The sequence below is a fragment of the Triplophysa dalaica genome, chromosome 6 (assembly GCF_015846415.1).
Source record: "Triplophysa dalaica isolate WHDGS20190420 chromosome 6, ASM1584641v1, whole genome shotgun sequence".
Taxonomy (NCBI): Eukaryota; Metazoa; Chordata; class Actinopteri; order Cypriniformes; family Nemacheilidae; genus Triplophysa; species Triplophysa dalaica.
Genome location: NC_079547.1, coordinates 21807616 through 21822085, shown reverse-complemented (window position 1 = coordinate 21822085; position 14470 = coordinate 21807616). Strand labels below are relative to the sequence as shown.

Genomic DNA, 14470 nt, shown 5'->3' with positions numbered 1-14470 from the left:
ACTTTTAATACATATACAAAATACATTAATTCTGTTTGATAATAATTGAATACTCGATTCTACTTCTCATTTTTTATGGATACAATCTTAATATGATTTCCTCTTTCTCTGAATTACATTTTTCTTTTCAAGTTTGTTATTTTAACTTCTTGAAATAATAAACTACACCAATTGTAAATAAATAAGTTGAGAGAGGGATCTGAGGTCACTTACTAGGCTACAGTCAAATCACTTTTTTAAGCATTTTTAATGCCATGTTTCAATCAGCCACAGAATTACATTTTAGCAGATTTTATTGAATTAAATGTTTAACTATTTTATTTACCATTTCTTAGAAATATTTTACGGAATTATTTTAATGAGGTGGTTAACAAGATTAAATAGTTCAAAAGTCTTGAGTGTCCTATGCAAAGTCTCCCTCTGGCGCCACCATGTGGTCATGTATAGATTTTTATTAATATTAATATTATTTTTATTTTATTTTCATTTACACTTTCATACATATTTTATATCAATACGGTTTATTAGTTGACAGAGACAGTTTGTTAATTATTTTATGGTCACTTAACGCCAGAGTCTTCCTATGACGCCACCATGTGGTCATTCAAATAGGTGAGCATGCAGAATAAATCCACAATTAAAAGGTTTTACTTTTGCTTGTATAAATTGTCCATTAAACCGTTTAAAATGTCTCTTGGATCCTTCATCAGCTTAAAATTTGACTGACTTCTGAAAGACTCCTAGAACGGGGCAGGTTGTCACAATGAGATGATACCTAGTTAAGCTCAAGCAACAAATTTAACTGTCTTAATTCATGTTTTGAAAAGAATTTCCTTTTTTAATTCCATATTTAGCTGAAAAAACATGAGTACCCAAAACCATTGCATTTTCAAAGCTCTACCAATTGAGCAACAGAAAACAAGACCCAAACATAGACACAAGCAGCATAAAGGTTTATGTTACATATCAGCTTTTATTTCCAACAAAATCTTGTATGGTATTTTATATTAAACCAAAGACTGTCTAAGCTTTTTATAGCTCTTAAAATATGCTCGAAACATTCATCTGAATAATGAATAAAAACAGCCCTATGATCTACAGACGGTGAAAACAAGGCACAAACATTACACAAATGAAAAAGATGCTACAGCAACAGGAACATGAAATGTGTGTACGGATATGAATATTTTACATGTTAGTCAATTTTAGACAGTGTCAAAGTCAAGCTAGTAGACTCGAAACGCTTTAGTGGGTGAGAAAATGTTACGCTGTGGTTTAAAGCGAAGGAGCCAGCGGTTTTTATATGGTCCATCATGCAACGATATACAATTTGAGCCAGTGATGAAGATTCGGTGGCAAAGTTTTAGAAAGGTGAAGTTTCGTTTGCTTTGTGTGCTCACATCAACTACATAATAAACATTGAGATTCATAAAATGAGCACATTCATAGAATCAGAGACCGTATTAATAGCAAAGTCCTCACCCCTCCCGTATCACTCTGTCAAAAACTAAAACCAAGATCAATAGAAAGAAATATCAGAATATAATCCCGACTCTCATTTCAATCTCATTTTTTTGACGGAAAAAAAGCTCCAAAATAAAATATTTACAAATTGAGAACCGATTTAAAATTAGGTTCAGGAAAGAAGAGGGGTGTACCGGAATTCAGGGATAACTGGAATTCTGTGAAGTTTCTTTTCCATAAAGTCCTTTATCACAATAAAAACATTAAGATTCTTATAGGTACTTGAAGGCAGTCTTGCATGTCGTGTAGAAATCTGTTGACCAAGTAGTTTACACCTTCCTGGGGAAAAACAACAGCATTTACAAGGTTAGTAAAAAGTGAATTGACTTCCAAATGTGAATACTAAAATATGTACATAATACATCAAATTTGCACAGAATCTTAATAATTGTGCATCTTTTCTATCCAAATGCATTAACCTTGTCATTTTCTTGGCCGCCGTCATTAAAAAAGGCCGCAGTCCTTCAGGTTGTTTTTGATGATGACATCTGTGACGGCGTCGAACACAAACTGTACGTTCTTGGTGTCAGTAGCACAGGTAAAGTGGGTGTAGATCTCTTTCGTGTCCTTTTTCTTATTCAGATCCTCAAACTTGGTCTGGATGTAACTCGCAGCCTCGTCATATTTGTTGGCTCCTGGGGAAAGATGGTACAGAAATGCACCACTGCTGTAGTATTTTGTTTAGTTAGATATAGGTGAAGCGGGTCATTTTGTCCTCACAGACCTGAGTACTCAGGAAAGCAGATGGTGAGAGGGCTGCATGTGATCTTCTCCTCGAACAGATCCTTCTTATTGAGGAACAGGATGATGGAGGTCTCTGTGAACCACTTGTTGTTACAGATGGAGTCAAACAGCTTCATGCTCTCGTGCATGCGATTCTGAAAGGCACACACATTGTGTTGAAGGATAATACGACACAAGGGGGCGCTGTTAGCACACTTTTGTTCTCTCGAACTTCGTCGCTCAACCATCAGATCTGCAGGATTGTGACATCGAAGAGATAAACACACTCACCATCTCCTCATCTTCTGCGAGCACCAGGTCATACGCACTCAGGGCCACGCAAAAGATTATAGCCGTGACTCCCTCAAAACAATGGATCCATTTCTTCCTCTCTGACCTTTGACCTCCAACATCAAACATCCTGAAAGAGAGAAATCAGCTTGTATAAGACAGAAAACTGAAAGACAATAAAAAATGACAAAAGTAAACATTTTGTCTGACTTGTTTACCAGAACTGGATGTTGCTATGTGGTTGCAAGGGTATATGTTTATAAAAGAAGCTTCATAATAAACACAATCAAATTTATTGTTGTGTTACTGGAGCAGATTGTAGACCCGTCTGCTCAATCTTCTGTTAACAGTTGTGTTTATTCGTTTTTTGTCATTCTGTGGCAATTTTGGAGCAAATAGTTGCCATGGTGATAGGATGTTGGAACCCATTAAGGGATGACTTGTTTTCCCCGTTATTTTGCCCATGTAACCATGCTAATGCTCTATTAAAAGCTAGTGAGCAAGAGAATTGAAGCATAAGTGCGGAAGTCAGATTTGTTATTTTGATCACGGCAGGGCTGGGTGATATTTGGAATATTCACAATAATTTAGTAAAATCATACGAAACTGATAAACTTGTGATCATTGTAAAATGTCTGCTTGGTCAAATGCTTGGTCAAAAATGCAGCTACTATAATTTATATAAAATAAAAATAAAAAAGTCATTTCAGAGCATGTAGCCGCTGAAGAAATTAAGAGATCATTTCCAAATTATTTTCAGTTTTTCTGAATTTACAATTTTTTTTAGACCTCAAATTCTGTGTTTTTTTAGGCTTTTTTTACTGCAAAGAAAATAAGTTAATATTAACTTTTAATCAAACAGTTATATTTGTACATGTATTAAGGAAAAGTTCGTAATTTCCTTTTTTTATATTATAGTATTATCACAATCTTGCTGTCAGTCTTTCACATTGCTGTTGGATGACTGTGTCACTCCTGAGCTTTGATTTTGATGAAATTTAACAGACCCTGGATCGGAATCGCCACAATATATAGAAACGTTGATCAAATGAAAATTTGGAATAGTCTCTTAACTTTTCAGCGGCTAAAAGCCTTGGAAAAATATATTTTTTTCTCCATCATTCAGCTCCAGGGGGCCCGCTTTAGAAAGGAGGTTTAGTGAAAAAAGTATATTAACCATGAAATGAGGGAAACCTCATTGATTAATTCATTAAATAGTCATTCATGGCACACATTTTGATCACATAGAGACCCGACCATCTCTGTGACTACATACATCCTATCAAATGGTAGTTTTCTAAGCAGCATGAGAATTAACTTATTAACGTGTATATATAAAGTGCATGAATAAAGAAATGAATAAATACAGACATATATGCAGAAATGAACATTTGATTTAGATATTCAGCAACTACTACCCAATTCTGCTCCTAGCAGGGTTCAAACCTGCGATCAATCGGACTTTAATATGAAAGTCTGACCCTCTAACAAGTGTCCTATACATCTCACTATCGCACTGTTGGGAAGTGTGAACATAAGACAATTTTTATAATTTCTGTTTTTTCATTCATTCATTTACGGTTTAATTTATTTGTTCATTGGTACATTTATCTATTTATTAATTTAAACTCAAGTCATTTTCAGCACATTAGCAAATTCACTGTATGGAGAGCGGTGAGGAAACTGTGCCTCGCTCTCAAGTGCTTTCTGCAGCCATGTTGCTTTTTTGGTGAAAACGTTGTGATTTTGCAATGCGTTTTCTCAGTTTAATTTCGGGAATAACAGGCCCATCCACACTTCCCTTTGTGAAGAATGATTATGCCAAATGGCGTGTTCTTTTTGTAACAGAAACATGCTTGACTGTAAACTGCTGCTAATTGTTCTTTTGTATGCATTCTGCCTATAGGTTGATGTCTCTCATATAGATACATTGCTCTAATTTGCTTTCTATTGTAGTATTAAAAACAACCGTGTAAATCTCTTCTGTGGGGTTTTTATGTGCCAAGTATGTTTTAACATGGACGTTATCCAACTGATATCCTATCACGCTTTCGTTTAACTGTCACCTCATCTTTTCTTTCCATGTCCATAAAAACTACACTGTTTTTACATGTCTCATTTTTCGTTTGGATAAATAAGTAATTTAATTTGAGTCATTAAGTGGTTTAGGGCTTATTTGTGTTTGGTAATTATTTGTTTGAGAAAGGTGATTAGAACGCTAAAGTGTATCCGTTAAAACCATCTGATTAAAATGATCTCATGAAAAATATTAAGGTAAATATCTGTGAGTTAAAAAACATTAAAGGCATATATAGTATTGTAAAGGGGCAAATATACATGTACAAACTATGCACGATATAAAACACGTTCAATTTAAGAACAAAGCAAGGTCAATGTTAATGTTATATTAGCTTTACAATAATAAAAACATCGGGAATTTCTCGCCTACACTTTTATGAATACTGGTGATTCAAACATACAATTCTGTTCAAGTACTGTTTTCACCTACTACATAGTAGGTTAGTAGGCTATTCGGACGGACAGTAGTATACGCACGTCTAAATCTCGCGAGAAATAGTCCACCACCCGGGTATTTCTCGCCTACTGTTTTGTAAATACTGACGATTCAGATATACTATTCGTTCGCCTACTGTTTTTGCATACTATATAGTAAGGAAGTATGCCATTTCGGATTCAACCAAAGTTTCACATCTTTGTGTAAATCAACTCAAGAGTTCACATTTTAACTCTGTGTTGGTTGAACCTCCTTATTGAAACGGGCTGGTGAACTATTTAGTTCATTGATTTGTGTACGCATGACAAAACATGAATATAAAAGAGGGGTTCACAAACAAAGCATGAATCATCTCTTACTTGAAATGCAGATCTTTAAAAGTGAAATGCGTCTCCACAATCCCAGTGGTCTTCACTCTGGTCCTCAGAACATCCTGCTGGGTGGGAATGTAGCTCGCTCGTCCTATCCTATCCAGATCATTTAGATAACTACACAAACAAACAAACAAACACGCATAATTAGCTCACTCACATAAACTGTGCAGATAAAAGTACATAATCATTTACATAATCTTGACAACAACATTCAGTCAATCATCTGAGCGTGCTGAGTGTCTTCATTCATCTCACGCTGTGCGGAAAAACGTCTTATGTTAATATTTATACCGTCTTTGCTGATTTGTGGGATTTGACATCTGCTTTACTGTCAGATAGGGTTACTTTACATAGCTTTGTCTTGTCAAAGTAGAATACTGCTTACTGTACGGGTTCCCAAACCTCTTTTCATGCAAATTATTTAGCACATTTCATTAGTAAATTAACATATTTATATATTACATTCCTAATTGGTATCAACAGTTTATTGTTATGTCACTTTACAATATTAATATTTATTAACTCATTTGAAAAACATTATTAGTGTTATTTTCAAGGCCTTGTAATGTTTTTACTATCCTCTAGGGGGTGTACGTACGCCCAGAGTTCACAAACTCCTTATTGCATGCTGCAGAGATATAACATTGTATACTGCCTTCACAAAATACATTTTAATTAACAAAAAAAATGACTGTTTTTATCGGTGTATTTGGGATTTTTTTATATATTTGTGTGTATTCTTAATGATTATGATAATAATGATAATAACAATATCAATTATTATTATTATTATTATAAAACAAAAAGCTGTGTATTCTATGAACACAGAAAACCATGCATAGCGTATTTAAACTACTATTTAAAGTATGCATTCTCACTGGTGTATAAATGAGTAAGTTTGAGGAATTAAACTGAGCCGGATGGATTTGATTTTCTTCAGAGCTCTCAGCAAAGTAACATCTGTTAGCGTGGGGAAGTAGACTTTGACTGCAAGCCGTAAATAGTCTTATTAGCTCAGTGATCCAATGCACACAGGCTACATGCCCATGCGGTTTGCTAACCGCGAACATTTCTATGGCAACCCTTGGTTGACCTTTCATACGTTATGCTTCAGACTGAAAAATTAGGTCATATTGTTACAACATGAAAGGCGATATTTGTTTCTTAGAAATATTTTTTGCTGCCAACTCAAAAAAAAAGAAAAAAAGTCTAGACAGGGTGATTTCATTAGTGTACAGTGGTAATGAGAACTACAGAGAATAAGGAATAAACGAAATGTGGAAGTGAAACATCTGGACAAATAACAATAATGAGACGTTTGGGGAGGTGTAGTGTGTTGTCACAATGCATACAAATAGCAGTGACCCTAAAAATTCCTGTTAACACTTTACAGTAGGGTTGTGTTTGTTAACAAGAGAACAGCCAACAACTTACAATGACCAATACTTTGACGGCATTTATTAATCTTAGTTAAGGTTTATTTTTGCATTTACTAACATATTTTAAAGCTTAAGTTGCTGTTAATGCACAATGAACTAACATGAACAACTGTGATTGTATAACATTTTTGGGAGGATCTATTGACAGAAATGCAATATAATATACATAACTATATCTTCAGAGGTGTATAAAGACACATGAAGCATTATGTTTTTATTACCACAGAATGACGTTTTTCTATATAGATACACCGCAGGTCCCCTTGCATTGAATTCGCCATGTTTCTACAGTAGCCCTTAACGGACAAACTGCTCTAAGAGCGCGTTTCGTAAATACGTTCTCTCCTTCAGCGTAGAAGTGAAAATGTGAAGACATCCTAGACTTCAGTCAGCCGGCGTAGTGTTTCAATAGGGAGGGGTTAGGACTGGAGATAGCCGTTGGTTGCAATTCGCAACCTCACCACTAGATGTCTTTACATTTCATAAACTGGACCTTTATCACAGATTAATAAATGCCAATTACATTGTTTATCGTCAGATCATGTTAGCAAATGCATTTATTAATGTTATTGATATTTTGTGATATTTAAGATCCTGCTTTGGTTTGTGGAGTGTCCGACAACAAGTTTATATACATACAAGGTGTAATTTTCTGATTATGTAAAATTTCTTATAATAGGAAATTATTACCTCACTTTTTGACTGTATCTCAAATGATTCGTTCAGTGATTCGTCTGTCTAATCCTCTCCTTTCTGTCAGCCTAATCTGATCGGTGTCTAGAGATGATCTAGTCTGCTGTGATTGGTCTACCACCTGCAGTGTCGCAAATGGACCGTAGGCGGGCATAACACTGAGTGATGCAAATCCGAACCGGAACTGAAATTAGAACGACAAGAGTCGACTCCTCTTTTCCCAAACTAATAACTTTGCTATTCATTCACATTAAGCTTTACAACTGCTTACATTCACAGACAGCAACATTACACACTGTACGAAATGTAATTCTATTGACTCTTTAACAAATACAAACTTAATGTAAAGCGGTAGCAAAATGTCTTGACATAATTTGCACAGATATATATTGTACGTTTGTCTTTGGCTTCTTATGCTTCATACATTTTATGAAGTATACACAGACTTGAATTCTGAGTTTTAAAAGTCTTTAAAAAGACATGCAGAAATGTACCCATGCTTACATTGTCATTACATAAATCTTCACATCTGTTCCCAATGGTATTTCTGCATATACTGTAGAAAACGGCTGCGAAATCATGAATATCGCCGTTGTCCTTCCAAGACCTCATATGTCCACGTTTTTCAGGAAGTGGTACTTATTTAAAGATTAAATACGGTGTTTTCAAAGTTAACAAGCAATTTTTTTTACTTTTTATTGGTTCAGTATTTGCAAAACGCAGTGACAAACATAACGGACCAATAATAATGACTTGCAACAAAAAATTCATACCACAAAATACGTAGGTTTTCAGAAGAACTGCACAGATTTAATGCATCAACGCAAATAAAGTGGCAATTCTTCTGTTCGAATATATTCGCTGTAAGCTCATCTCATTTGCACACTTTTAAGGCTAAGGGGTGAGTTCACACTGGGTAACCATGTTCAATATCTGTTGCACTTGCCAGTAACAACAGAATGATTTCATGAATTTAACCCCGAACGACTTTTTGAAAAGACATAATTTTAGAGTCATTAATAATTACAATCAGAAATGAGAAACAAAAACAAGTATGACTCTGTATGTTCCGCTGCTTATTTCCCAAAATGCCCGTTTCCCCAGCAGTGGTTTTAGGAAATGTCATGTGATGAGCCCAGAGCTCCGGGATCTTCAGCTGTGTAGCCTGAGGTTTGTGACGGATCACATCTGCCTTAGCTTACATGAGACACGTACTTACAAGAGATATCCAAATAAAGATCATCCTTCTCTGATCTTCTTCAACAAACATTATTGACTGGAAGCAGTTCATATGCAAGCTGCTTGAATGATCATAAGAATTAAGTCAAATGTTTTGTATAATTTGTATCTGTATGAAAGCACCAAACATCAGAGAGCCGCATTATTGAGTCATTAATGTGTGTGTGGTCACTGAAGGTCTGTGTATGACGATGATCCGGCTTACAACAACAGATGGATTTGCCATTGCAAAACCCTGCATGAACTTGGCACGTTTCATGACTGCGCACTAAAACACAGTTTAATTCAGCCTGTATCTTGCGGGAAAGCAGTTTTTTGTATATTACAGACATTTTGTTACAGAAATGTCTGTGACAGCAATATAATATAGCAGTGCAGCAGCAGATTACAGGGATTTTATGGTTTGGGGTTAAAGGGATAGGTCAGCCTTAAAAAAAAAATCCTGTCATTTATTCATCCTCATGTGGTTCAAAACCTGTCTATTACTCTTTCTTCTGTGAAACACAAAGGAAAATATTTTAAGAAATGGTTTTGTGCATATCCAATTGAAGTCAATGGGGGCCATTGTTGTTTGGTCAACATTCTTCAAAATATATTTTGTGTTCTGCAGAAGAACAAAAGTCATACAGGTTTGAAATGACATGAGGGTGAATAAATGGTGATAGAATTTTCATTTTGGGGTGAACTATCCCTTTGAAGGGGTGTTGTTAGACATAATATGACGTGGGAGGAATTAACCATTGCTAAATGACTAACAGCATTGAATGGTTAAATGCAAAACCCACAGCAATATGATTAAACATCGTTGTGATGCCAATGAGATATATTTCAGTTTTGAGCCAAACTCGAACATGATCTTCAAAAATTCCTGTATCTTGATATTACTTACTAAGCAGCAGAGTCATTGAGCTGATATTCCCTGGCGCGAGCGAAACAGCCCTGCACACCTCCGTCAGCCCAGAGTCTGCGCATCACATTGGCCAGATCATCGGTCAAGATTCCCTGCTCCTCTGCTGCCGCCGACAAAGCAAACAGCTGCCGAGCATCGTCCTGTGCAAACACAAAAACGATATGCTGAGAATGGGGGTGCAAGTTCACTGAGAGATAGCAGAGAGACACTGTTACACTTTTTCAGGCCAAGCACTAACAAAAAAGTGCTGCTGTGGTACAATGATCCAGTAAGGGTATCAAACTGTAATACCGAAGACATGTCAATTTTTTATTTATTTTAACCGGTGCAATAAGGCAAAGAGAACAACTTTTCGCCTGTTTATATTATACGATTATTTTATATAATAACAGCCACGGAAACAATTAAGAGACCATTAAATATTTGCATTGAATCAGTATTTATAGATGTGTTATAAACATTGCAGTCCAGCGCATGTTGAATTTCAACAAAATCTAACCTCAGGAGTGACTAAGTCATCCAACAGCAATGTAAAAGAATGACAAGACAAATGGAAACTGTGATAAAATCAAATAAATTTTTTAGAAGTTGTCATAAAAACATGTACAAATATAACTGCTGTATTGCCCAAAATTGAATATAAACTTGTTTTCTTTGCAGTATTTGAGGTCTGAAAAAATACACCGCCGCACTTTTCATTTTCTGCTAATAAATGCAAATAGAAACAATATATATTTTACATTTATTAGAAATAATGTTAGTAGTTCACAGAATGAAACAAAATGATAATTTTACCTAAACAAACACCTAGAAATAATAACTTCAGAAAAACTGAAAATGTTTTTGAGATACTTGTTTTTCTACTTTAGTTTAATACTTTCAACGCATTTCAATTAAAGTGCCAGTATGCGTGATGTCCCTTACCCAGTATGCATTAATCTGAAACGAAGACGTGTGCAACACATTTCACCTGAACACCAGAAATAGCTCTTTAAATTATTAATTGTCAGAATTCTACTGTAATGTCTTTGTCTAGGTGTGCAGTATTCTCACCAATCTTCCAGGCTCTCCGTAGTCGATCTTCAGGTTACTCATGGCTTTAATAATAGCCATTATTGACTGAATGGTGTTGCTGTACACCACGGCTCTATATTGCTTGCATTCATCTTCTGAGTAGCCATCTTCGTGAATGATTCTAAAGAGAGGATGAAACGTACTAGTTAAAGAAACAACCGGCAGAGAACGTCACAATGTCATCGACTGATGCTAAGATTTAAAAAGGGATGAACAATATATCTGTGACCATATCTGTAAAATCCTAATGAATAAATGTAAACGTTAAAGGTTCAAAACACAATCAAATATAATGATCTACAATAAATACATTATACAATTATAACATTAATATTGCAATATCTATAAAGACGAGGTTTATAGATACACAGTCCTAGGGGTGATGGTGAGAGTAATGTTGTCTGTTTGTGTCAAAAATAGTAATTCTCAATTGGTCACTTTGAAATATTATTGCATATTTTACAACATTAATCTATTTTATTACATATAAAATAAAACCCACTGCTAGCTAGGTAAAGAAATGCTAACAATCAGTTCAAAGTTAAAAAACAGCATGGCAGCCCAGAAAATACATAAATGAATGTAATTTGTGAGTACCATAAGTAGATGGATAGTGCTTATTAATAATGAACAGGAGGAGAAGTGTTAGAGGAACCAGCGCTACACCACAGGGCCTGCGAAGAAGATCACGCTGTATGGAAATGTAACTCATCACGAACACTCCGTTTCTGTGCACTGATATTTTTGCGTGGCATCTCAGAGACAACGGCATTTTTATTTGTCAATAGCTAAAGCAATATAAATTCTGTGCCCTTTCATATTCCCAGAAAAAAATCAATTTGAATTGTTGTATTCTTTCTCTTGCACATGAATGTAGTTTGAAAACCGTACGTTAACCGCAACACACTAGCGCCCCCTACAGATCACACACTCACAACTCAAACTCAGTTAAAGGTGCAGACACTGTTAAGCGTTCAAGAAAAAATTAAACAAACTCGCTTAAAACAATATTAACGTCTCCTACTACACATAGTTTGTATCATTTTAAATCACTGTCTATTGCCAAACCTAGTGAGCTAACTACATAGGGGGCATTTTGGGGCTTCATAGAAACACAGCAAGTTCTTATACACAGTATGGTGTTAGACAAGATACCTCGGTTCAGCCATTTATTCTAATTTAATATGCATCTTTTGCAGAGAAGACAATCCCAGAATGCACCAGCTCAGCAAACAAAAGTAAGGAAGAAGGTATTCGAACGATTTAACTTACTTCATCTGTTTCACAATGGTGCTTTTTCCTGATTCTCCAGCACCTGCAAAGAAAAATAAAACACTTTGTATCAAAATGCAGAGCAAGCAGTTGAATAAAAAATAAATAAAAAAGCCCACAGGATGGATCAGTAAAAAATACTTAATAGAAAACACATAGTTCTGGACCTGGATGGTTTCACTTATTTCTATGACAATTTGTGTTATCTGTATTATGCAAAAATATGCTTTAAAAATAAAGGGATTCGAGGTTGTGCTATATAGCTAAAATATAGTCACTCGGTTGTTTGTCTGTCCTTTGGGTGCAGTCGGGTTACATGGCCTGAACTCTCCAGTACAAGCATGGCCCCAACATGTCTTACTGAGCTTCCCGACAGCTATCTGTTAAATAATGTTCAATGTGTGATATATCACCTGAAGCTGTGTGTATGTCGAAGTTTCTAGCACAGGCTCTCCACATTGATTTTTGGGCTAATACTGCTCACTGATTCTGTGTCAAAACACCAAAACAAAACTCTGCTTTTTGATGCTGTGTGGATGCCAGATGAGCACAGATGTGTTGATATCAGCCAGACTGTGAACATGTGAAGGGTCTGAGATCAGAAAAAAAAAAATCTACTCTATAAAGTGATAACCTTCCGCATAAAGAACAATAAATGTCATAAAAACAGCTTTTAATGGGTTTTGGCTTACACAACAAAGAGAGAGCAAGAATCTAAAATCTCTTCTATAGATCTGTGTGGTAAACATGAAATTATTTTTAGTGGACAGATATGACGGATCAATCCGAGATACGGTCTGGGAATTGATGCTATATAAAGAGATCTTAAAAATGTTTTCCTGTAGTTCAGTGGTTAGAGCGTGGCGCTGGCAACGCCAAGGTCATTGCACATAGATAGAAACAAATGCATTTCAATGTAAGTCACTTTGGATAAAAGCGTCTGGAAAATGCATAAATGTAAATGTTAAAAGGAGAGCAAAATCTGTCCCAAATACAAATTAGAAAAGATTTTATTTTACCTATTTTTAAATATTAAATTACATTAAAATGTTTTTCTATAGCACTTCTTACAATTTTGCATGGCTTTATAAAAATATTTTATCTATACAGAAAAAAAATAAAGAAAATTTAAAACGAAGAATTATAAAATTTGCGATGTTCGATTTGCGAATTGCCCCACAAATGACATATATATGTATATATTATATATATTTCTGCAGAAATAGTATTTTTCTACAAGTATTTTAACACTGACAAAATGCATCAGCCCTATCTATTAGATAATGTTTTATTTGTTGTACAGATGTAAGGGAGGTGATCTCACATTTTTTGCCCTTATCTGGATTAATAATTGACTTTTATGGCTACCTTGACAATATTATGACTGTACTTATGTATTGCCCATTGTACTTTGAACAATGAAAAAACTGCCTAAGGAAACGTGCATTAACACTGACCTCCCAGTGCAGTAAACCAGGAGACGAGACTTCCAAGAGGCACAGTTCATGCCGTCCCCAGAGATCTGCTTTACCATGCTAATAAATACTAATGGCTAAACCAGAAAGTGGCAATAATTGATTCTTAAGAGACTCCGAGAATAACAATTCAACTGTTTATGCACAAAGCCCGGCACGCCACAGAGGCCAAAACTGTGTAATTGGAGACAATGGGTGTGATTTAATGCACACTGGACCTATTAACCAACAGTAAATGTTTTTAAGCTTATTAAGTTGTTGCAGCTATCCGGCACATACGAAGAGTCGAGTACAAGCTCAGGTGGCCATATCTGAGATAAACAGATTGTTTTAAACAAATAACATCCAATTAAGAAAGAAAGAAAGAAAGGAGGAAGGAAGGAAAAGAAAGAAGAAACAGTGATTTAGGCCGGCAAGAGATAATTTGCATCCGTTTGCTTCATCAGCATCAATGATTCTTAATGAAACCCTCAGTCAGAGCTGGTGGACCAAAGGCATCGTGACATCCTCATTCACAGAGAAGGAGAGAGAGACAGCACAGAAAATAGTCAACAATTCACAAAAATGTCTCCACCACATTAGAAAACATTCCTCATGTAAAAGAGAGGGATGCTAAAACTCACTCATGCAAAAGACTTTGTTCAGATATAAGCACATGAATGTTACACAGACACCTTTAAAACTCTAAGAAGGTCTCTCTAAAAGTTAAGACATGGTATCATTTTAGTAAAAGTGTAGTAACTTTGTTTTTTATTTACTAGTTCATCACACCATCAAGATTAAACTATAGTTAACGTAGTAAAACAAACCACGATTATTTTGTGGATACAGAATTTGAACTATCCAGGCCTAGTTTAGTTATTTGCATCAGATAAAGCTTCTCCCCACTCTTTTTTTGTGACCGTGGTCTAACGGTGTGGTCCGAAATCTTCCCTTATGTA

At 35.4% G+C, this 14470-nt stretch overlaps 1 protein-coding gene across 1 annotated transcript in view; it reads right to left on the bottom strand.

Annotated features, from left to right (window-relative positions):
- Positions 1-953: 953 nt before the first annotated feature.
- gnai2b (guanine nucleotide binding protein (G protein), alpha inhibiting activity polypeptide 2b) overlaps positions 954-14470 on the bottom strand; it is a 31338-nt gene continuing 17821 nt past the window's right edge. The window contains exons 2-9 of the mRNA XM_056750311.1: positions 12055-12097; positions 10762-10903; positions 9688-9848; positions 5413-5541; positions 2539-2668; positions 2249-2402; positions 1944-2159; positions 954-1803 (exon numbers count right to left, since the gene is read on the bottom strand). Of these exons, the coding sequence (XP_056606289.1) occupies positions 1969-2159; positions 2249-2402; positions 2539-2668; positions 5413-5541; positions 9688-9848; positions 10762-10903; positions 12055-12097 (950 nt within the window). The 3' untranslated portion in view covers positions 954-1803; positions 1944-1968. The remainder of the gene's footprint in view (positions 1804-1943; positions 2160-2248; positions 2403-2538; positions 2669-5412; positions 5542-9687; positions 9849-10761; positions 10904-12054; positions 12098-14470) is intronic.